This window comes from Chelonoidis abingdonii, chromosome 1, assembly GCF_003597395.2.
Source record: "Chelonoidis abingdonii isolate Lonesome George chromosome 1, CheloAbing_2.0, whole genome shotgun sequence".
Lineage (NCBI taxonomy): Eukaryota > Metazoa > Chordata > Testudines > Testudinidae > Chelonoidis > Chelonoidis abingdonii.
In genome coordinates, this window is record NC_133769.1 from 142,950,538 (window position 1) to 142,972,096 (window position 21,559).

The 21,559-nt window shown below is 50.8% G+C and overlaps 2 protein-coding genes across 2 annotated transcripts in view; one reads left to right on the top strand and one right to left on the bottom strand.

The window, feature by feature from the left end:
- ITFG2 (integrin alpha FG-GAP repeat containing 2) overlaps positions 1-21,559 on the bottom strand; it is a 76,469-nt gene that overhangs the window by 9,106 nt on the left and 45,804 nt on the right. Inside the window, exon 13 of the mRNA XM_075070880.1 lies at positions 14,365-14,593. Coding sequence (XP_074926981.1) covers positions 14,508-14,593 — 86 coding nt within the window. The 3' untranslated portion in view covers positions 14,365-14,507. The remainder of the gene's footprint in view (positions 1-14,364; positions 14,594-21,559) is intronic.
- NRIP2 (nuclear receptor interacting protein 2) overlaps positions 4,709-21,559 on the top strand; it is a 28,063-nt gene continuing 11,212 nt past the window's right edge. The window contains exons 1-2 of the mRNA XM_032778681.2: positions 4,709-5,450; positions 17,656-17,829. Of these exons, the coding sequence (XP_032634572.1) occupies positions 5,220-5,450; positions 17,656-17,829 (405 nt within the window). The 5' untranslated portion in view covers positions 4,709-5,219. The remainder of the gene's footprint in view (positions 5,451-17,655; positions 17,830-21,559) is intronic.

Genomic DNA, 21,559 nt, shown 5'->3' on the forward strand with positions numbered 1-21,559 from the left:
GGCACGTGGGGCAGACTTCGGCACCTGCGAGATAGAGTTTGCAATTGGGTCCACCGCTTTAGGAAGAGGGCGGGTTCTCCACCCCAAGAAGTACCCCCTGGGAACCGAGGTCGGCAGCGGCTGGCACTGGCCGTCCCTTAATGGGGTCCTCAGGCTGCCGCACAGAGGGCACCGCAGCGGGCGATTGGCAGGAATCCAGGGGGACCCTCAGAGGTTGGGAGCAGAGGAGTAGCGAGGTAAGGGGAAGAGACTCGTTTCCGGGCGGACAGGGGGACCGGGTGGGGCGCCCAGTCGAGGCCGCTGGCAGAGGGTCGTCCTCCCCCTTGCGTGACTAGGCGCGTCAGACCCAGTGGCCTCGATCTCCTCAAGGACAGGAGGTCGCCCTCCACCACCCCCAGGGCCCTCCCCGCCAGCACCGAGGCGACACCACCTCGTCACTCGTAGAGGCGTGGAGTGGGAGGGGGCGAGAGAGGCTCCTTGGGGGGCTGTCCACGAAGGACCCCGGAGGAGGGGCGGCGTGACCTTCCGGGTGCTGCCACGATGCCTCAGGCGGCACCACAGAATGGGAGTCATCAGGCGGGCAAGGCGGAAGGCTCGTCATCCGGTGCCCTTCTCTGCTTTCGGGGGGCCTCCGAATCTGAGGGTGGTAATGAGACTCCGAGCCTCTGACTCATCCGCTTGCCCCCGCTTCCCGCTGCCACGAAGACCAGCCGCTCCAGTGGATCATCGGGGCTGGCTACAGGGGTCGGATCGATGGGGCAAAGAGGCAATGGTCAGGGACTCCAGGAGCAGTGGCTGGGGACGCAGAGTGGGGAAGATTCCCCCTGGGATGAGCCTCTCCCCGCCGGCCGGTTCCCCGCCTGCACCTCCTCTACCGCGATGGACCTGAGAAGGAGGAAGGAGGGCAAGCTTCGGGTGCCGGGCAGCCAGGGGTGCCGGCATGACGGGCGCTAGGCACCGTGCCGGGCTCAGGCTGGCGATCCACGAGTCACGCTCACTCCGGGTATGGGCAAGGGGCATTCCTTCCAGCCTGAGACATGTGCCCCATCGCCCGGCAGCCGCGTCACACGCACCGTGTGCGTCCCCCGTTGAATAGTGCCAACCCCCAAAGGTGGTAGTGCGGCCCCACCTGGTCAGCCCCTGCTTCGGTCCCAGAAAGGAACCCCTCCCGCGCCTCCTCCCTCTACCCCCCGCCACGCGCCGCCGTTGGGCAGTTGAAAGCTGCACGTTGCAGGCGGAACCGGCCGAGGACGTGACGGAGGGCCTGGAGCGCCGGTTCCTTGCAGCCCAAGGGGGAGGGTGATGACGACAACAGGGCGGTATTTGGGGCAGAAACGAGGCACGGATTACAGTCACGGACCAGCGGACCCCCAGGTCTTCAACGAGCTCCAGGGGCCCCGTACGAACCGCCCCCTACGCTATTTGGCCCCCGCTTCTACCGCCTCCTGGGCCGGCCGGCCTCTCCGATGCGAGGAAGAAGACCACCTTCCCGTACATTCTGGAGGCCGCCACGATTGGCCGTGGGCCCCACCACCCTCACCAAACCCCGGCACGTAGGCGCTCACGTGGGGCGAGGCGGGCCATGGAGCAACGGACCGTGCTTCCTGGTCAAGGAGGGGAAAGGTCCCCGGCCGCTGTAGATGGTTGGCGGCAGCCGGTGCTTGGTCGGAGGGCGGCGGGCACCGGCGGGCAGGGGCCGCCGCGCCACGCCGGGGATATGCCTTGGGGGACGCGGGCAAGGGACACCCTGAGCTGGTGGAGGGAATATCGCGGGCTGTGATGCCGCAGCCGGGCAGCGGGACTTGCGGCCAGTCGGGGGCAGGTTCCGCCATGGACTGGCCTGGCCTTCTTTACGGGCCCCCTCGCCCCCCCACCTTACCTTTCCCACCCGACCTCTCCCCCACCGGCTATGGCGCGGAGGTTCCCCGGAATCAGAAGGGAGGGACTTGGCGCAGCGGAGGTCTCCCCGGTACTCGCCGCTGCCAGCGCCCCAGCAGGGGCGGGTGTAGGATGGATCCGGCACGGCGGTGAGTATGGGCGTTGGGCAGTGGACACGGGGGCAGGTGGGGAGGGGCCGTGGGAGCATCGCGTGCGGTCTCCCCCGCCGCGTCCCCCGCCATAACCGAGGCGTGGAGGGGGCAAAACAGCGAGGGGAGGGAAGAGAGGAGGCGACCACCCTCCCCCTAGGCTGCAGGCATGGGAGGATTGAGGCGCCAGAAGGAAGGCTAAAGGGCGGCGGGGAGTAACCAGGACCTAGGAGGTGAAGAGCGACAGGGCACGACGCAGAGGGGAGTCCCGTCCTCCAGTTTCGCAGTGGGGTAGGGCGGACAATGGCAGATGGTGTGGGGGTGCAGTGAACAAGGGGAAACTCAAACGGGGGAAGGGCACAAGCGCATGGGGGGGGCGTGACGTGACGATGCGGGAGGGACCAATCAGGGCTGGGGACCACAAGAGGGTGGGGGGAGAAGGCTAGCTGGGAATGGGCAGGGGACCACGGGGATAGGCTGCAGGGGCTGGGGCAGAACTAGCAGGGCCACAGAGGGGAATATGTGGGCGGACAAAAAGGAAAGGTGCCAGTCCGGGGGAGTAGGGAATGGTGGTGCGCCACCAGCACTTGTGCGAAAGTCAATTAATATCAGGCTTGCACTGCCCTGCAGGGCGCCAATGATGGCAGTGGGGCTTTTGGTGGGTTCAGGCGAGCAGCTGGGCGTCCCAGGACGCAGGAGTCCAAAGGGTGAAAGGAAAACAGCCGGGAGGGTGGTGGGATGGGGGCACGATGGTTGGTGGGGCGAAAGTGGAACACGAGATGACCGGGCAGCTCCCCACCACACCCTCCGGTGTCCCAACAGACACAGTCCAAACCCCCAGCCACAAGGAGCACAGGTTGAAAAGAACTCAGTCAGGAATACCCCTCGCACAGGGTCTTCACTGGTCTTCCAACAGCAGGCGGTCTCTCCTCCTTTCAACCTCCTCCTGGGCTTCCAAACAGCTGCCTGGCAGCTGCCCCAGTAGTCCCGCAGCTCAGGCCTGAAGTGTGGTGGTCTAGTGTCCAGGCAGGAGGACTCGCTCACGAAGGTTGTCCTCAGCACCAAGAAGCGGGTCCCCTCACACCCCCCCTCTCTGGGAAGCAGGCCACGCGCCCCCCCTCGCCTCAAGTGCTGTAGGTGGAGAACAGCAGGAACGCCGAGGGTGGGGGGGGAATCTACTAGCTAGCAGAAAGCCGATAGGAGAGAGAGGGTGGCGTGGTGTGGTGTCTAAGCCACCAGGGGAAGCCAGCAGAAGCAGGACAGCAAGCAGCATAGCAGCAGCCAGACAGCGAGGGCCCAGGCAGCGAGGCAGCAGCAGCAGCCCTCTCCCTCTTCCTTCACAGCAGAGCGGTCGAAGGGAGAGGCTACTTGCCTGGCCCAGGAGAAGCAGGGTCTGTTCCCTCACAGGTATGTTAGCCCCAGGCTAACAAAACCCCTGGTACCATTGTTGAAGGGAAATGCAGTTGTCCAGGTTTATCAAGACCCTGGGCCAATTGAAGTCTTTCTAGAGGCAGTGGAGATATCTACATTGATGGGTGCACCTGAGCCAAGTCAAGGCTTGTGCTGGATCTAGTAAAGCCTTCCCAGTTAGTCAGTGTCATGCATGTGAGGGCTAGAGCAGAGGGCAAGGAGTTTGAGAAGCGCGTATGCTGCTTGAGGATTGAGGAGTACAAGTGTTATCAGATACCAAGAGGAAGGTGCTATGGTGAGGATAAAGAAGATGTTTGGAGAAGGCCCTGGAGAAGTAGCCCAGGGAGTTGTAGCTGTCATGCAGCTGTTACAGGAGGCACTATAGACAGCTGCGATCCACAGGGCCCTGGGCTGGAACCCAGAGTAGAGGGTGGTCCTGGGTTCCCCCCAAACCTCCCAACTCCTGATCACACAGGAGGAGTTGACCCAGACTGTGGGTTCCACCAGAAGGGAAGATCATTGAGGTGAGCAAATCTGCCACTAAGCACAGGACCCACCAAGGTAGAGGAGGAACTTTGTCACACCTTAGAACTAGATGTCTAGAGCCCACTTCTACTCTCATTCACACCAGTTTTACACTGATGTAATGCTGTCCACTTTAACAGAAATACTCCTGATTTGCTCATGTGTATGTGAAATTAGAATCATGCACTCAGTGACTCTCAGTGCATTTCATTTGCCAATACAGTGGGACCAAAGCAGCCCAGACTTCAGCTGACAATTCAAAGCAGAGATGGAAGGACAGAGGAAGGGGTAAAACTTGCAGTGTCTGCTGTCCCTTGTATCAGGGCCTGGACCAAGGCTCTCAAATGGCAACAATTTCAGCAGGTGAAATTAAAATAAGAGTCAGCTCTCAAGCTGGTGTAAATCAGGAGTAGCTACACTGATCTTACTCTGATTTTACATGTTTACAACTGCACTGACTTCAGTGGAGTGACTCCAGTGAGATCAGAATCAGGCCCACTGCAGTCACATCGGTGAGAGTGAAAAAGCAGGCCTTCTGTGTCTCATTGGAAACACGCAGTAAAATCCTCCAGTACTGGGTTTCAAAACTGTCCCAATTGTGTGACTTTCCACCCAAATGAGAGAGACTAGGCATGCCTGCCAGAACCCTGGAGGCTAAAGCTCTCCTTCATTTACGGAGGCAATGCATCATCTCCTAGAGTAAAGTATGTTCTCTCCAGTATTAATAGACTTACTGAGATGCGTCAAAAACCCTAGCAGAGACACTGAGCAGCACAGCCTGCCTGCCACAGAAAGATTTACAGTCTCTGTGGCGTATCAGTGGGGAACAGGACAGTGTGTGTGCACACACAGACAAAGGAGGAGGAAGGTGAGTCTAACCCCCAGCAGCAGGGCCATCCTTCTGCTGCTGGATTTTTCCAGCCGAAGCATCTTACCGTCTCTGCTGCAATCTATGGTAATTAATTTCTGACGTGGGGCTTTTTCTGCTACAGCAGGGACCCACCGGGTGGAGGAGGCAAAGCTGCAGTCAAGGCAGGAGAAGAGAGGGAGGAAAGGAGCTTAGCGCAGGGGGAAAGCCAGAAAGAGAGAGAGGCTCCGAGGTACTACAGTGATGAGGCAGTTATAACTGAGACAGATGAGAGAAGGAGCAAGAGAGTAGAGATTCTGAGTGAGTCACAGGAGGGCAGACAGGCACAGAGAGGGAGCTCAGAGCACTCTGCCATCCCAAGAAAGACCTGCCCAGCTGGACTCTTCATCATGAGCATGAGGGAGACCTGTGCCCAGGAAGTGGGGCCAGGGGATGGGGTGGAAAAGCAGAGTGAAGGCACTCAGAATTTGGACAGGAGGCAGCACGAGGTGGAGCTGCGGGATAAAGCCATCCTACAACAGAAGAGGCGCCTGAAACAGGCTACCCAGTTTGTGCACAAGGATTCTGCTGACCTGCTGCCCCTGGATGGCTTGAAGAGGCTGGGCACCTCCAAGGATCTGGTGAGTCAAGTGGGACCCAGTTTGGAACTGGATGCTCCTCTCTTCCTAACGATACCAGGGCATCCCCCTAATTTGGGAAAAGAATCACAAGTCCAGGCACGAGAGAAACAGCCCATCAGAGTCATTATAGGGCTGGGGTCAGTGAAGGGAAAGGAGATGTCCCCTGCTCTCTGCATCTTTCTCCCAAACCATCTTCATTAGGTCTAACCCCCTCCATAGCCAGGAGGAAGCAGAAGTTAGGGGATTCCCCCTAGCTCTCAGATCCAGTCCCCAGCCCACAATACACAAATGTGTAATTTGTATGGGAATTCTGTATATGTTTTACATGTGTGTTTACAAGCTGGACTGACATGAACCTGCATGATCTAATACAGAAGTGGTCCCTCATTCTGCAGTAAACACACCCACCACTACCTGAAACTTTGAGGTCTTGTGTTGAAACTTTTTACTTTTCTGTTCTATTCCCCAGCTTTGGATTTGCTTTGACATTTTCCCCAGGGGGTGAGTGTGGGACAAGAGCAGGGGATGAGGGGATGTGCCCCAGCAGTTTTGGGAGAAAGTTGGAGACCAGGTATGATTTCCCCTGGGTATGTATAACAAGGACAGGGAACGGTTTCCTTTGGGATACCCCACTGATTAAGTACATCTTCCCCTTCCCACTGTGCACACTCACTTTCCCCACTCCCAATGATCTTCTTATATACCACAATTTATCCAGGATTTGGGTTGAAATCCTGTTTCCCAGTGGAATGCATGGGTTTTCTTCCAGCTCCTTTCCCCTGCCAGCTCCAGATCGTTTTGCCAAACTGCTAAGGGCTCCTGCAAAACATAGGTTGAGTTGCCTGGAGTCATTGACCAGACTCAAAGAACTCAAGGGCTCTGAGGTGATCTAATTGCTGGTGAGATGGGGCAGCCCCTAGACCTGGCAAATATGGGGAACTATGTCAACTATCTCTGCTGTGGGGTATTTTCCTCTTAAGTTTACTGCTCTCTTTTTAGGCCTCACTGTTACTAGTGATGGTACTGTGACTGCCTGGGAGCTGGGTCATTAGGGGGAATCTGATTCCTGGCCATTCCAGGCTGCATGGGGAAATCAGTCTCACAGGTTTATATTGATTTCTGATTCTCTTGGGCGCAACCATCCCACCATATGCTGCCTGGGGATCAGCAGCATGTCAGACTCAACTGTCTCTCTGCTTTGGGATCATCTCTCACCACCTTCTCATGCAGGCTGAGTCAGTTGTGCAGCTCTTCCTAGAGAGCACATTCAGACCACATCAGCCTTGGTGTCCACTCTGCTACTGGCTCTAGTATGGGAAACCCCTCCCTGCTCCCAAAGTACAGTCATCCCCCATGTATTTAAGCAAGCCATCCCAGCCCTACAATTTGGTTATTAACACATGAAATTCCACTGCTGGGCATCAACAGCACTCTAGGCCCTGGATTTGTGCTCTCCCAGCCCCGGCCAGTAGCTCACAGAGATCCTGCTGCACAGGCACTACTGGGACTGATCTCTGTTGCTGGGATGGAGGAAGTTACAGCAGTGAGTCAATGACCCTTCAACAGGGGCATCTGACAGCTCCAGCTCCCGGGGGAGCAGGCTAGAGGGACCATCACTGACTCTCCTTGAAACTTAAAGATCTGTCAGTGTTTCAGGGAATTGCACTGTAACAATCTTGGGGTTCATTAAATAATAAACCAATGAATGAGAGAGGAATAAAAACATTCCACTGTGTCTCTAGTGAACTGCAGCATAGAGTCTTGGGTTCCCAATACCACCCCCCTCCAGGGCACATCTCCAAATTCCCATGTAAGTTCTTCGAGGGAATGTCTCCAAATCACAATCTCTCATAAACACAGAATATCAGGGTTAGAAGGGACCTCAGGAGGTCATCTAGTCCAAGCCCCTGCTCAAAGCAGGGTCAAACCCCTAAATAGCCCCTTCAAGGATTGAACTCACAACCCTGGGTTTGTCAGGCCAATGCTCAAACCACTGAGCTATCCCACATGCACCTGTATTTCCTCTCTGTGGTCTGCTCTAGGAGTGCCCAGTTAGGTCTCCAGCCATCACCTGTCTCTGACAGGGACCCTTGGTCCCACTCCCTTCTGTCTGGGGGTATTAAGACTGCACAGCCCCCTGCCTTACATTGTGATATCCCCAGCAAACCAATCTACCTACAGGCCAGCCCCCGTGCTGTGCTTTCTCCCAGAAGGCTATGAACAATGCACTGCCAGCCATTACAAGTTATTACCCAGCTCTCTCTCAGCAGACTACATTTTAAGGACAAAAGCATCACAGGAGCCTTATTGTCTATGTTTTCTCTATCTGCTTACTAACAAACATGCCAGGAGTCACTCATCTTCCTTATGGGACCCAACATCCCCTTTCAATCCTTCTGCAAGTGCTGGCTCCCACTTTGGATAGAGGGTCCTGTCCATTTGCTGAAGCTCAGCTTTTTATATCAAAAACCTTTGTTTGAGTCTCTGGAAAACCCACTTTGAACCAGTACACGCTGACACCTTAGGGCAGGGATTGACAACCTTTGGCAGGTGGCCCGCCAGGGTAAACCCCCTGGTGGACCAGGACAGTTTGTTTACCTGCCATGTCTGCAGGTTCGGCCGATCGCGGCTCCCATTGGCCACGGTTCACCGCTCCAGGCCAATGGGGGCTGTAGGAAGCGGCGTGGGCCAAGGGATGTGCTGATTGCTGCTTCCTATGGCCCCCATTGGTCTGGGGTGAAAAACCACTGTGGCCAGTGGGAGCCGTGATTGGCCAAACCTGTGGATGTGGCAGGTAAACAAACCAGCCCAGCCCACCAGGGGGCTTACCCTGGCGAGCCACGTGCCATAGATTGCCAATCCCTGCTTTAGGGAGTGGTGCTTCTCTGGAGCCATTTACAATCCTGGGGTAATCCACCCCACTGTTTGTTAGTTCCTAAGGGAGCTGTGGCAACCCCGTCCCATGGAGCAGAACACAATCATTCAGAAAACATTCATTCATTCAACACAATGGTCCCCAAAGACACTGCCTGGGGTTGCAATATCTGTCATGCTCACCCCACTGTGTAGTGTACAAACACTAACTCTCCATGTGATACAGGGGATCAGCTGACAGCCTAAGCTCAGGGAGCAGTATCTAGTTATCACCTACCCTACCTTTTTCCTTATTGTTCCTATATCTCTGCAACCTCTCACTGCTGAGGATGGGGAGAGTTCACTCTTGGTCTACTCAGGGCAGCTACTTACTGAGCCAGCAGAAAGTAGAAACTATAGGGAAACATGCCTCACATCTTCCCCCTGTACCATCTATCAGACCATATCCCAGACATGATTATTTATTGTGGTAGTATCTAGAGGGAGATCAAGGCTGCATTGTGCTGTGTGATGTACAAACACACAGGAAGATACAGTCTCTGCTCTGAAGAACCTACAGCCTAATGTAAGACTTTAGCTGTAGTTTCATCTCTAGGAATTTGTAGCACTGCCTAGCTAGGGGACCAATTCTGTCTGGTTGTGCATTAACTCCTTTTCATGGACAGTTCAGACAAATGAAGGCCTTTTTTCTGCTTGAAAATTGTTCATGAACTGACCCTGATTGGTCACTTGAGTCAGATGTTATTGTATCTGATCCACCACTGGCGGACTGAAATTTTTTAAACAGGTGAATAGGGAGTAAATTATGACACTTTCAGATATGAAGGTTGGGATTTGTGATCATGAAATTTAGGATATGTGACCATTCTCATAAACGAAAACAGATGTGTGAATACTTGAACAACAAATGCTATGACCCCATCAGTAACTGCAGTGGTGACCTCACTATTTATGTATCTCTTCTTGTATTAGCCAACCAGCTCTAGGGCCTGATTCTCCACTCACTCTGGTTTTACACTAGTGAGACTGTACTAGCTTCAGTAGAGGCATGCCTGATTTATACTGGGGTGTAGTGGGGCAGTCACCTCACTCTGGCCCTGAAAGAGTTAAAAGCCAGCCCTGGAGAGGGCTGGGGCTGAGAGCCAATAATAGAAGGCAGCCAATCAGGGCCTGGCTGGGCCTATAGAAGAGCTGCGAGGCCAGAAGGCAGGCAGTGTGTCTCTCTAGCTTTGGAAAATGTCTCACTCCAGACTTGGAGTGGGAAGGACCTGGCTTCCTGGAAGCACAGGGTACCTTGGGCAGAGTTGGGGAAGGGCAAGAGGAGCTCTAGCCTAGCTACCCTGCAGGCTGAGGCCTTGTTTAAGCCTTAAGGAGGCACTGCGGCTGCAGAGGTGCAGCCTGGGAATAGGCAGAGGCAGCCAGTCCAACCCCCTTGACAGTGCTGAGTGATCATTACAGACTACAGTTTGCCCCAGAGAAAGTGGGCTAGATGACCACTGGCCCTAGCCACTGAGGCAAGGTGGGCTTAGGGGGAGGGGGTTCCCCAGGAGGGGAGACCCAGAGTGTGGGGCAGCACCCCAAGGTAAGGGGCACCAGGGTCTGGGAGGGACACCATCAGCAGGAGGCGCTTTGAGTGCTGGAATGAGCTAATTCCTGGACAACCAGCAGGAGGCACTGTGGCAGTGAGTGCTCGATCCACTACATGGGGTGAGAGGAAAAGGAAACCTTAGATCTCCTGGAGTGATGTGAAATGTACAGCAGCCCCAGGTACTTCACGTGCCTGTGGGAAGATGTATTTTTGGCTGAAAACGACCACCCACTGTGAACGCTGTAGGTCATCATGGTACCACAGAGAAGGAAATGATAACATACCTACCTCCTATATAGCATTTTTAATCTCAAAGTACTTTACAAAGGAGGTCAGCATCATCAGCCCCATTTTACAAATGGGGAAACCGAGGCACACAGCTGTGAAGCAAGTTGCCTGAGGGCACACAGCCGGCCAATAGCCAACCTGGGAATGGAGTCAGGAGACCTGGGTTATAAGTCTGGGGGTCTATCCACTTGGCCATGTTGCCTCACTGCTGGTAGGATCATGCAGCTTTCTGTGCATTCCAGCTTGAGGGCAGAATCTCCACTCAGTCATGTCCTAGCCTCACGTGCAACACTGACAAACCCTGGTCGTTGGTGGGTGGGATCAAAATTGGGGCCTCTGGAGCTCAGTGCATGAGCCTCTACTGTATAAGCTAAAAGCCATATGGCCCTTACCTAAGGCTGTAGACCAGACTCATTAATCTTTCTCTCAGTGGTCTTGATGTGACAGAACACCAAACCCAGGTGGTGTGTCGGTTATAGATGCACCTCTGTCTCATTCCTGATCTCCTTTCTGACTCTCTCCTGGATCATGGGCTGTGAATAAGTGCTATGGGGCAGATTGTCCCCTGCAGAGTTTGAGAGATCTTGATGTCAGAAGTTCACAGTGGGGTGTTACTTTGCCAGCACCCCAAAATACACATCCCCACAGACAACTCAAGTACCAGCATATCCTAAGTGAATCAAACAATACCATAGAATCCATGCTTGAATAATAAGAGTATAGCAGTAGAAATATACTACCGACCACCTGACTAGGATGGTGACAGTGCTTGTGAAAAGCTCAGGGAGACTAAAGAGGTGACAAAAAACAGAAAACCCAGTAATAATGGGGGATTTCAACTATCCACATTGAGTGGGGACACATTACCTCAGGGGGGATGCAGAGATAAAACTTCTAGACACCACTAATGACTGCTTCTTGGAGCAGCTAGTCCTGGAACAACAAGGGGAGAGGCAATTCTTGATTTAGTCCTAACAGGTTCTCAGGATCTGGTCCAAGAGGTGACTATAGCTGAACCACTCAGTAATAGCAACCATAATGTAACTAAATTTAATATCCTTGTAGGGGGCAAAATACCAAAGAAGCCCACCACAGGAGCATTTAACTTTTTGAAGTTAAGAGGAATTTAGTTAAATGGAAATTAAAAGGAACAGTCAAAAGAGTGAAATGCCTGTAACTTGCATGGAAATGCTTTAAACACACCATAATAGGGACTCAAACAACATACACCATCCTGGCTAAACAAACAGGTGATTAGAGACAAAAAAAAGCATCCTTTAAAAATTGGAAGTCAAATCCTACTGAGGAAAATAGAAACAAACTCTGGCAAGTCAAGTATAATTAGGCAGGCCAAAAAGAATTAAGAGCAGCTAGCAAAAGACAAAAACTAACAGCAAAAACTTTTAAAAGTACATCAGAAGCAGAAGCTTGCCAAACAATCAGTGGGGCCCACTGGATGATAGAGGTGCTAAAGGAGCACTCAAGGAAGACAAGAGCGTTGCAAAGAATTCACTTAGCTTCCTTGCATCGGACTTCACTGCAGAGGATTTGAGCCACACCTGAACCATCTTTTTAAGTGAAAAATCTGAGGAACTGTCCCAGATTGAGGTGTTAGTAGAGGTTTTAGAACAAACTGATAAATTAAGCAGTAACAGGTCACCATGACTAGATGGAATTCATCCATGAGTTCTGAAGGAACTCAGATATGAAATTGCATAATTACTAACTGTGGTATGTAACCTATTGCTCAAATCAGTCTCTGTACCAGATAACTGGAGGATCACTAATGTGACACTTTTTTTTAAAAAGGCTCCAGAGGTGATCCCAGCAATTTCAGGCTGGTAAGCCTAACTTCAGTACCAGGCAAATTGTTTGAAACCATAGTAAAGAACAGAATTATCAGAAACATAGATGAAACAGGATATGTTGGGGGAGGAGTCAGCACAGCTTTCGTAAAGGGAACTCATGCCTCACCAAGCTATTAGAATTCTCTGAGGGGGTCAACAAATATGTTGACAAGTGGATATAGTGTGCTTTGATTTTCAGAAAGCCTTTGACAGGGTCCCTCACCAAAGGCTCTTAAGCAAAATAGGGAGTCATGGAATAAGAGGGAAGATCCTCTCATGGATCAGTAACTGGTTAAAAGACAGGAAACAAATGGTAGGAGTAAATGGCCAGTTTTCACAGTGGAGAAAAGTTAATAACGGGGTCCCCCAAGGATCTATACTGAGACCAGTGCTGCTCAATATATTTATAACTGATCTGGAAAAGAGGTAAATATTGAGCTGGTAAAGTTTGCAGATGATACAAAATTACTCAAGATAGTTAAGTCCAAAGCAGACTGCAAAGAATTACAAAGGGATCTCACACAACTGGGTGACTGGACAAGAAAATGGAAAATGAAATTCAGTGTTCATAAATGCAAACTAATGCACATTGGAAAACATCATCCCAACTATACATATAAAATAATGGGGTATAAATTAGCTGTTACCACTTAAGAAAGATCTTGGAGTCATTGTGGATAGTTCTCTGAAAACTTCTGCTCAGTGTGCAGTAGTAGTCACAAAAGCTAACAATGTTAGGAACCATTAGGAAAGGGATAGGTAATAAGGCAGAAAATATCACATTCCCTCTATATATAAATTCATGGTTCACCCACCTCTTGAATACTGCATGCAGTTCTGATCAGCCCGTCTCAAAAAAGGTATATTAGAATTGGAAAAAGTATAGAGAGAGGCAACAAAAATGATTAAAGGTATGGAACAGTTTCCATCTGAGAGATTAAAGAGACTGGGACTATTCAACTTGGGGAAAAATGATGATTAAGGAGGGATATGCTAGAGGTCTATAAAATTGTGAAGGATGTGGAGAAAGTGAATAAGTTTCAGAGGCCCTGACTCGACAGGTGCTCTGAGGCTCAAGCACTCATGGAAAAAAATAGTGAGTGCTCGGCACCCTCCAGCCACAGCTGTTTGGCTGCTGGGGAGGGTGGAGAGCAGTAAGTGGAGAGTGGGCGGGGGCCTTGGGGAGTGGTTGGAGCAGGGGTGTGAAGAGGGGGAGCAAGGGCAGGGCCTCAGAAAGGGGGCAGAGCAGGGGAAGGAAGAGGCAGAGTGAAGGCAGGGTCTTGGGGGATGGGGCCTCGGAGCACCCTTGGGGAAAAATAAGTCAGTGCCTATAGAAAGTGTTATTTACCCCTTCACATAACATATGAACCAGGGGTCACCCAATGAAATAAAATAAGCAGCAGGTTTAAAAACAAAAGGAAGTAGTTCTTTACACAACACATTGTCAATCTGCGGAACTCATTGCCAGAGGTTGTAGTGACAGCCAAAAGTATGACAAGGTTCAAAAAAGAATGAGATGTTCCTGGAGGATAGGTCCATCAATGGCTATTAGCCAGGATGGTCAGGGAAGCAACCCCATGCTCTGGATGTCCCTAAACCTCTAGCTGCTAGAAGCTGGGGCTGGATGACAGGGGATGGACCCCTCAATAATTGCCCTGCTCTGTTCTCTATATGTGAAGCACCTGTCAAGAGCCACTGTTGGAGAACAGGATATTAGGTAGATGGGCCATTGGTCTGACCCAGAATGGACATTCTTACATATGTTTCAGTATTACTGATCCCAAGCACTTAATCAATAATGGCTTAAAAATCCTGAGATTTCTTTAAATTATAGAAGTTGGAATGTTTATTTTTGCCTTCTGGCTTCTGAGCCTTTAGGGTGCACTTTCTTCATGTTTTTCAGCTTCTCTCTGCAAACATGAGCTAGAAACGTATTTTAAAACAGAGAAAAGAAAGCTGAGATTTTCAAGTAATCACGTGACTCCAGCAGCTCAAAAACGAGATGAGCGATAAAACTAGTAGACTCAGCCATGTGCAACTGTTCTACATCACTGCTAGCAATCAGAATTCCCAGCTAAGGTGTGTTTGCTGGGCAGGGCAGTGCTGCTCCCAACACCTGGGATTCAGGGAATTGGACCCTGTCAAGGTGGGACTCTCAGGTCAGGAGGTGCAAGGGGAAATGGGTGTGCCGTAGTTCACTGAACTAGTTTCAACTTCTGCTGGCTAAGGAGCAGCACTGACAAGTTCCACAGGGAATGCTGCCCAGCCATCCCAGGAGCAGGAAGCTTCCCTGGCAGGGCCTTCTTCCTCCCCTCACCATCTCTCCACTCCACTCTTCTCTCTCATGCTGCATTTCTTGTCCTGTCTCCTCTTCATTCCCATCTCTCCTCAGTGATGGAGGAGACAGAAGAACATGTTCTCTGCTCTCAGAACAGATGCCCTTGTGTCCCAAAGCTTAGCTTACCATATCAATGCTTGACTCTCTTCTGGCCTGAGTGACAGACGTAGCAGCTGGAGAGGGCTTGCTCTTCCTGTGGGAAAGTTCCCTGTGAGGGAGAAAAAAGCCTGTTGGATGCCAGACTGTGTGAGAGGACACGGGGAAGAGAAGATGGGAATATGGTGCCCCTTGCCCTTTTCCCATGGCCCCAGTCTTAGCTGGCAGCCTGACTGGCATTGAGTTATAGTCTAAAACCTCATGACACTGAGCTTGGAGCATTGAGAATAAAATGAAATAGCAGACCTCCCTTTTAGCTTGTAGACTGGGATGCAGGGCCCGGGGGGGGTAGAAAGGTGTAATTACTTTCATTCTTTGACCTCAGATGGTGTTTTTTTCATCCCAAAGCACTTTACAAAGCTATTATCCTTCCCATTTTACGGGTAGGGAAACTGAGGCACAGAAGAGTTGAATGTCTTGCCCCAGACCTCACAGTACATTATTGGCAGAGCCGAGAATAGAAAGCAAGTCTCTTGCTCTAATCACTGGGGCAGCTAATAAATCAGAGCTAGAGCAGGTTCTATTTAAGGTTTAATCTAAAGGTTTACATAGCCTTATGGTGAAGATCAAATTGACAACTAATGGGATGCAGAGGGCTATGTCTCTGTAAGGATATTACAGTGTATCTTGCCCTTGTAGGTAGATGGACTCAGTAGGCCTTTTTCCTCAGATATTTACACTGCATGGTGGTAAAAAAAAGGCCCACAGGCCTAAACACTCACCATTAGAGAGTTGGTTATTTCAGAGGAAAGTGGAAGCAGCTGTTCATTAGGGAGAGGCAGCCTGGCCAGATCCAGTAGCCCTTCTCTCTTCTAGGCAGCTACGACTGAGATATCCCTTACTAGGTCTCAATCATCAGATCCCAGGCTGAAGGATTACAGTCCCCAGCATGCAGAACCACAGATCAGTTGCTCTGATTTCTGGATTTTACTCATTCCTTACAGTCCCTACATAGGGACAGAGTAAACACGGGTGAGGACTTGAGCAGCTGGCTGATGGTGAAGTGAGCTCCCTTTGGAAGCAGCAGTCATCACCACCTACCAAGGTATTAAATGTTGTATGACAAGTACGTCTTCCCCACCCCCTCCTTTGCCCAGGCAGAGCAGAAGGAGAAGTTGCTACTTTCCTGTAGGGAAGGGGATAAGGAAGAGTACATGGCTATTGGTTTTGCTGCAGCTGCTCCCCTTATATGGCTTTCCAGCAGCCCTCCTGCCATTGCCCCTTGCAGGAGGTGAGGCATCCTGCCACTGCTGGGAGGGAGAGAGGTCTCTTTTGCCAGACAGGTCTTAAAATGCCCTAGAAACTCTGTTTATGGTAAGCCTGTGGAGGAAGACACTCACACAGAGCTGTAACTAGGCATTTTTAGCACCCAGGACAAGCAGAGGTGATGTGGAGGCACACAGTGTCACATGGCCTCCTAGATTTTTTTTTTTTGTTGCACACACAGCCCAACACAGACAGGCTGAGTGGCCCACTGTAGTGAATCAGGGACTGCAGGTGGTACTCCCAACCCCACCTGGCATCGCCACTCATCCCCCAGTATTGCTGCTCACACACCCCGAACACTGCTCTGCACTCACCCCCCAGGAGCACACCCCAGAGTTTGAAAACTCTGTGGGGCAGTCACATACTCTATCCAAAAAACTTTAAATTATGCCCCCCGCCCCCAACAGTTACATCATCAGTGGGGGCAAGCAGGCATATTTTCCCACCACCACCCAATCTTCATTTTTCCATCCTGCAATTTATACCATGGGTGGCTGCCCCACTTGCCCCAGTTACAGCCCTGCACTCACATCTCTCTGAAGCATGCATTGTATTCCACTGTGTCCTTTGTGCTGCCTCCCCAAGCTTTGCTGTGGGTGTCACTCTATAGAGTATTTAGAAGAGTGGACTCATCCCAGCACCCTAGTTTTTGCCATGGCCTAGCAGGCTTTCCTTTTCTAGCACCCCTGCCAACAGCCCCTCTGGCTCTGCAGTAGTCTTCCTTCCGGCCAAGTTATGCTTCATCCCACCCTTCCCATAGGGCAGGCAAAGAGTCCAATGAACTCAAATATCACTCTCCACCCCTACCCAGGGGTACTTTGCCAGACTTGTCAACCCTTTCTGGCCTCTACAGGCCTGTCCTCCCACTCACATACAGAGCAATGCCTCCCAGATCCAACTCACCAGTCCTTCTCCCACTTGCCTCTGGGCATTGCCACACCACCTTTTCCAGTGGACCAGTAGTGAATGGAGCCCAGGCCCTTCCTCTTCTCTGGGTTCTAGTCCAGGGACCCATAGCAAGCAGCAAAGGTCTGCTGCCTCAGATGCCTCCCTGGACTTCTTCCTATGTTGCTCTTCCTTTAGACCCTTTCCCACAGCCTGCCCCATCCTTAGACTTACTGTATAGCTGTCTCTCTCCCAGCCCTTCCTCCACACCCTAGCAAAAAGCCAACCAGCTCTTCCCTTCTCCTCAGGGCTTCCTTCCTTTATGAGTACCACCCAGTTCTTCCCACAGCTGGGCTTCATCTTCAGTTAGGCCTGGCCCACCCTCCAGGTGCAACCAGGTACTCTAAGTGTACTCTCTGTCTCCAGTTAACTCTTGCATTGCCCATATGGGTACATGCCCCATCACAGAGTGTGATAGTGCTGGGTTGTGTGTGTCTGCATGTCCATGTTTGGTAGGGTACGTGTGGAGGTAAATGGGTGTGAGACTAACTGACTGTGGGACTGGATATGTATTTGGAGATGGTGTGTCAGGAGGCTCTTCTCCTGTCATGACTGCACTGAGCTCTCCAGAGACAAGGCCACGCTGGCAAGGACATGGCACAGGCAACCAGTCAACTGCATTTAATTTTAAAGCAAGGGCTGCTATCTGAGATGCACTTGAAGTAGACAAACTACGGGGAGATGCTACTGTGTGGAAGAGGCAATAGGGCTGGGGTGTAGACTGAGGACATTTCGGATGCTCGCTGCCTGTGTCACCCCTGAGAGTAAGTGGATCATCCAGGCCCAAAGAGCGTTTGCAGATTGCTTCCCCAGGCCAATGGAGCTGCTGGCAGTAGTGGTGATTTTCTGGATCCTGGCCCAACACCTTGCTGAGTGTATCCTTTTTCTTTGTGGTGGAGACAGCAGCCACACAGTGTGGTACAACGGCGCCTCCTGGAGGGGAATCTGAACAAGCTGCGGGGGGAGAGCAGGGAATATACCACATGGGTTCAATCCCCACTGGTGAAGGACAAGGATGACAGGGCAGAAGAGAATGACAGAAGAAAAGAGACTGTGTCCCTGCTCATACACTGCAAGGTAAGGACCTCTGCAAGTATACAGTGCCACTTTTATACACTCACTGATATTAGTGACGGAAAATACTCACTGGGTCCCATCTGCTCCACTCCGAGGGAGCCAATGCCAGAGTGGTAGCCCTAAGGGCTGTTCTCTAGTGCTTTTGTCCAGTCTCATTTCAAGTGACCCAAGCAGCAGAGGTGCTACTTTTCTGTTCTCCCTCCTGTTCTCCCATTCCTCATCCCTCTGTGTCGCTCTGTCTCATAGCGATTGCCCGACTGGATCAGACTCTGGATCCCAGAGTCAATTCAGTCCAGGATCTCCTCTCTGACAGCAGCCAGATTGCTTTCTTTCTTTCTTATGCTTGTCAGAACAGCTGTGTGTTCCCTTCTTGAATCTGAATCTACTTCATTTTGGTTTCTCTCATGGAGCAGGGGGAGCTCACCTACTGCTGTATTTTGACTAATGAATGTGAGCAATTAGTAAGGATTCAGAAGATTTCTTCATTCAGTTGAATCCACAAACATTAAACAGCTCCACTGAGGTGATGTTACTGTAGCTTCTGTAGTGCCTTTCTTCTTAAATTGTTCCATATAAGAAGGTCATCCTGAAGATAGCACCCCCCAGCATCCCCTTGCAAGCTCTGAAGCAAGTCCAAAGGGTGTCCATGTATGTGTGTCACATGACCATTCAATTGTGTCAAACACTGTGTGATTAAAGGTATTGGATAGCACACAGATGATAGATCCAGGTTTTGGTAAGTTTTAGGTGACTAGTATACGAAAATCCACTTTAAAGCTACATTTAAGTTTCAGGGGCTAGCTTTAAGTCCCTTAGTATGCTTGTATTCAAAGACAAGACTTTCAATAAAATGTGCATGTCTTTGCACTTCCAGTTAGCATAATCAGGTACCACAGTTGTATACAAATGTACACACCATCTTCTGGAAAGTTTAGACCCAAGTATCTCAGTTCCACATAACTAATTATTTGTCTGTTTTGTTTTCAGGCTATTGTTGTTAGAGATACTCAGCCTTATCTACGCTGGGTTTTAGCCACTGGAGTAGCTATGCTGCCCTAATTGCAGTAGAACAAACTGTGACATGCACTGGTATAAAGTCATGGCTTGAGCTGTTGGACTATATATGGGTAGCTAAACTGCTTGCTCAAGCCCCAAGGTAGTCAAGGCCTCAATTTGGTGAATAAAGGGGTTTGATTCTTTTAACATCATAGAGTCTATGCATTTCCATAGAGAATGATAGTGGAATTTTTTTTGCTCTTATGCTGGACAGGTGTCAGAAAGGGAAATCCAGCCATAGTAACACTTAATGGGGTCTTTTACCAACCTTGGCGTCAGACCCTGCCATTGCCTGTTTCCTTTCTTGGGCTTCCGAAGAACTGCACCCAGGCTCTCATGCAAGTTAAATAACATCCTTTCTTGGGGTCTGGATTATTAAAACAGCATCACAGTTCAAACATCACTTTGGTTTAAATGGAGTCTGTCCCAACTCCACAGTTTCTTCAGCCACTTGTTGGGGCTCAACAGTGCTTTCCCAAAACCCTATCCCTAACCCTGGACATGGGCACCGCTTCCTTGCAGGCCTCCTTTCCCCTCTCAACTCCCTTAAAGCCCAACACCTGGGGGAAGGCATTTGATAAGGTACAGATAAGGCTGAGTCCTTTAAGGGCCAGCGGCCTACCCTGAGAGGGGCAGTCTGAATTTCCATGAAAACTCCAGAGAATCTGTAACCCCTTCACATCAATGACTCTGAAGCGCTGAAGACTGTTGTAATCAGGCCTGCTTTGTTCTGCTTCGTGGTAGTCAAGTATTATTCATAGAGCTTTCTGGTGTTCCCTCCTTAAGATAGGAACTCCTCCAAGAGGAAATGTATATGTTTCCTTTGGGCCTGCAACTTTTCTAATTCACTTCAGGGATAAAAACATGTGCGTGGAAACAGTTGTAGCTTTAGAGGGAGTCACCAGAAGGCTGCAGTGTCTGTGTAAGTAGTAAGGTCTGGGAAAAATACTTATTGCCAGCTGTGATTTTGTTCTGAAGAGATTCTGTCTGGGTGAAACTCATTCTTCAGCTCAGAGCTGCTCTTTATAGGTTAGACCCGAATAAGGAAACAGAATATTATGTGGTGGTGACCTGTGTCCCCATAATGTCACTTGACTGCAGTACTTGGCATATACTTGGAAATAAAGCTGACTGCAGATAGTCAATGGTAATTAGTATGTGAGGATCCTCAGTTTACCATTATTTTCACTCTAAGGCAACTATACAGCTGAATTGCTTTTAGAGCCTTCCTAAGATCACAGACAGTGTCCAATCCACGTAGTTTCTGCTGCAGAGTCATTGTGGCTTCTGTTTATTTGATTTATGCGAGTTCTTCACACAGTTCTGTAGGAAAGTGCCCCTTTTTCGTCACATTGTTTGCTAGCTGCAGTTTTTGCAAGGCATTTTGGAAAGTCAGTCACGTGACTGACATCTGCACACCAAAAGCAAGACGTTATTTTTGTACTGGGGCTTGTGCATTGTTCATTTGGAAACGGACACTGAAGGAGCCTGCAGCGTGAGGCTATTTTTCCTCTGTGCTGAGCTTGTGCTGCAGCCACAAGACAGGGCTCAGTTGATGGAAGCAGCTGGCTGGCCTGGAAACTGACATGATTTCTGCAAAAATAGCTGTTTGTAAATGATTGATTCTTAAAAAGTCCCTCCTCTTTCTTTCCTGGAAATTTGGTAATAAACACTGAATAAATAATAATGGCATCTGATAGCTGCAGATTTAAAGTTTTATAGTAATTCTGAATAGGGTTGCCAACTTTGTAATAGCAGAAAACTGAACACTGTTGCCCTGCTCCCTGCCCCTTCTCTGAGGCCCCACTCCCACTCACTCCATCCCCCCTTCCTCCATCGCTGCCTCTTCCCCACCCTCACTCACTCATTTTCACCAGGCTTGGGCAGGGGGTTGGGGTGTGGGAGGGGGTGAGGGCTCTGGCTGGGGGTGTGGACTCTGGGGTGGGGCTGAGGGGTTTGGGGTGCAAGAGGGGGCTCTGGGTTGGGACTGAGGGGTTCAGAGTGCAGGTGGGGCTGAGGGCTCTGGTTGGGGGTGTGAGCTCTGGGGTGGGGCTGGGGATGAAGGGTTTGGGGTGCAGGAGGGGGCTCAGGACTGGGGCAGGGGGTTGGGATGCAGGCTCCAGCGGCACTTACCTCAGGTGGCTCCCAGAAATGGCCGACATGTCCCTCTGGCTCCTAGGTGGAGGGACAGGGGGCTTTGTGCATAGCCTGCGCCGGCAGGCGCCACTCCTGCAGCTTCGATTGGCTGCAGTTCCTGGTCAGTGGGAGCTGTGGAGCTGGTGCTTGGGGCAGGGCAGCCTACAGAGCCCCCAATGGCTGTCCATTCGCCTAGGAGCCATAGGGACATGCCAGCTGCTTCCTGGGAGCTGTGTGGAGCCAGGTAGGGAGCCTGCCAGCCTGTGCCCTCTGGTCTTTTAATGGTCAACAGTGCTGACTGGAGCCGCCAGAGTCTCTTTTTGACTGGGTGTTCTAAATAACTATGAGGAAGGGCTCGAAACCCAGGTCTGCTTGAAATCATCACCTGCTCTTTCACTCAAACTGTGGTATCATTAGGGGTTCCTCTAGGGCAGGAATTGTCCTCTGGCTTATAATGAGTTCATGAGACAGGAAACAATCCAGTCCTTAGAAACATCACTGATCTGGTGGACATTAGTGAATAGTTAACTTTCTAAGC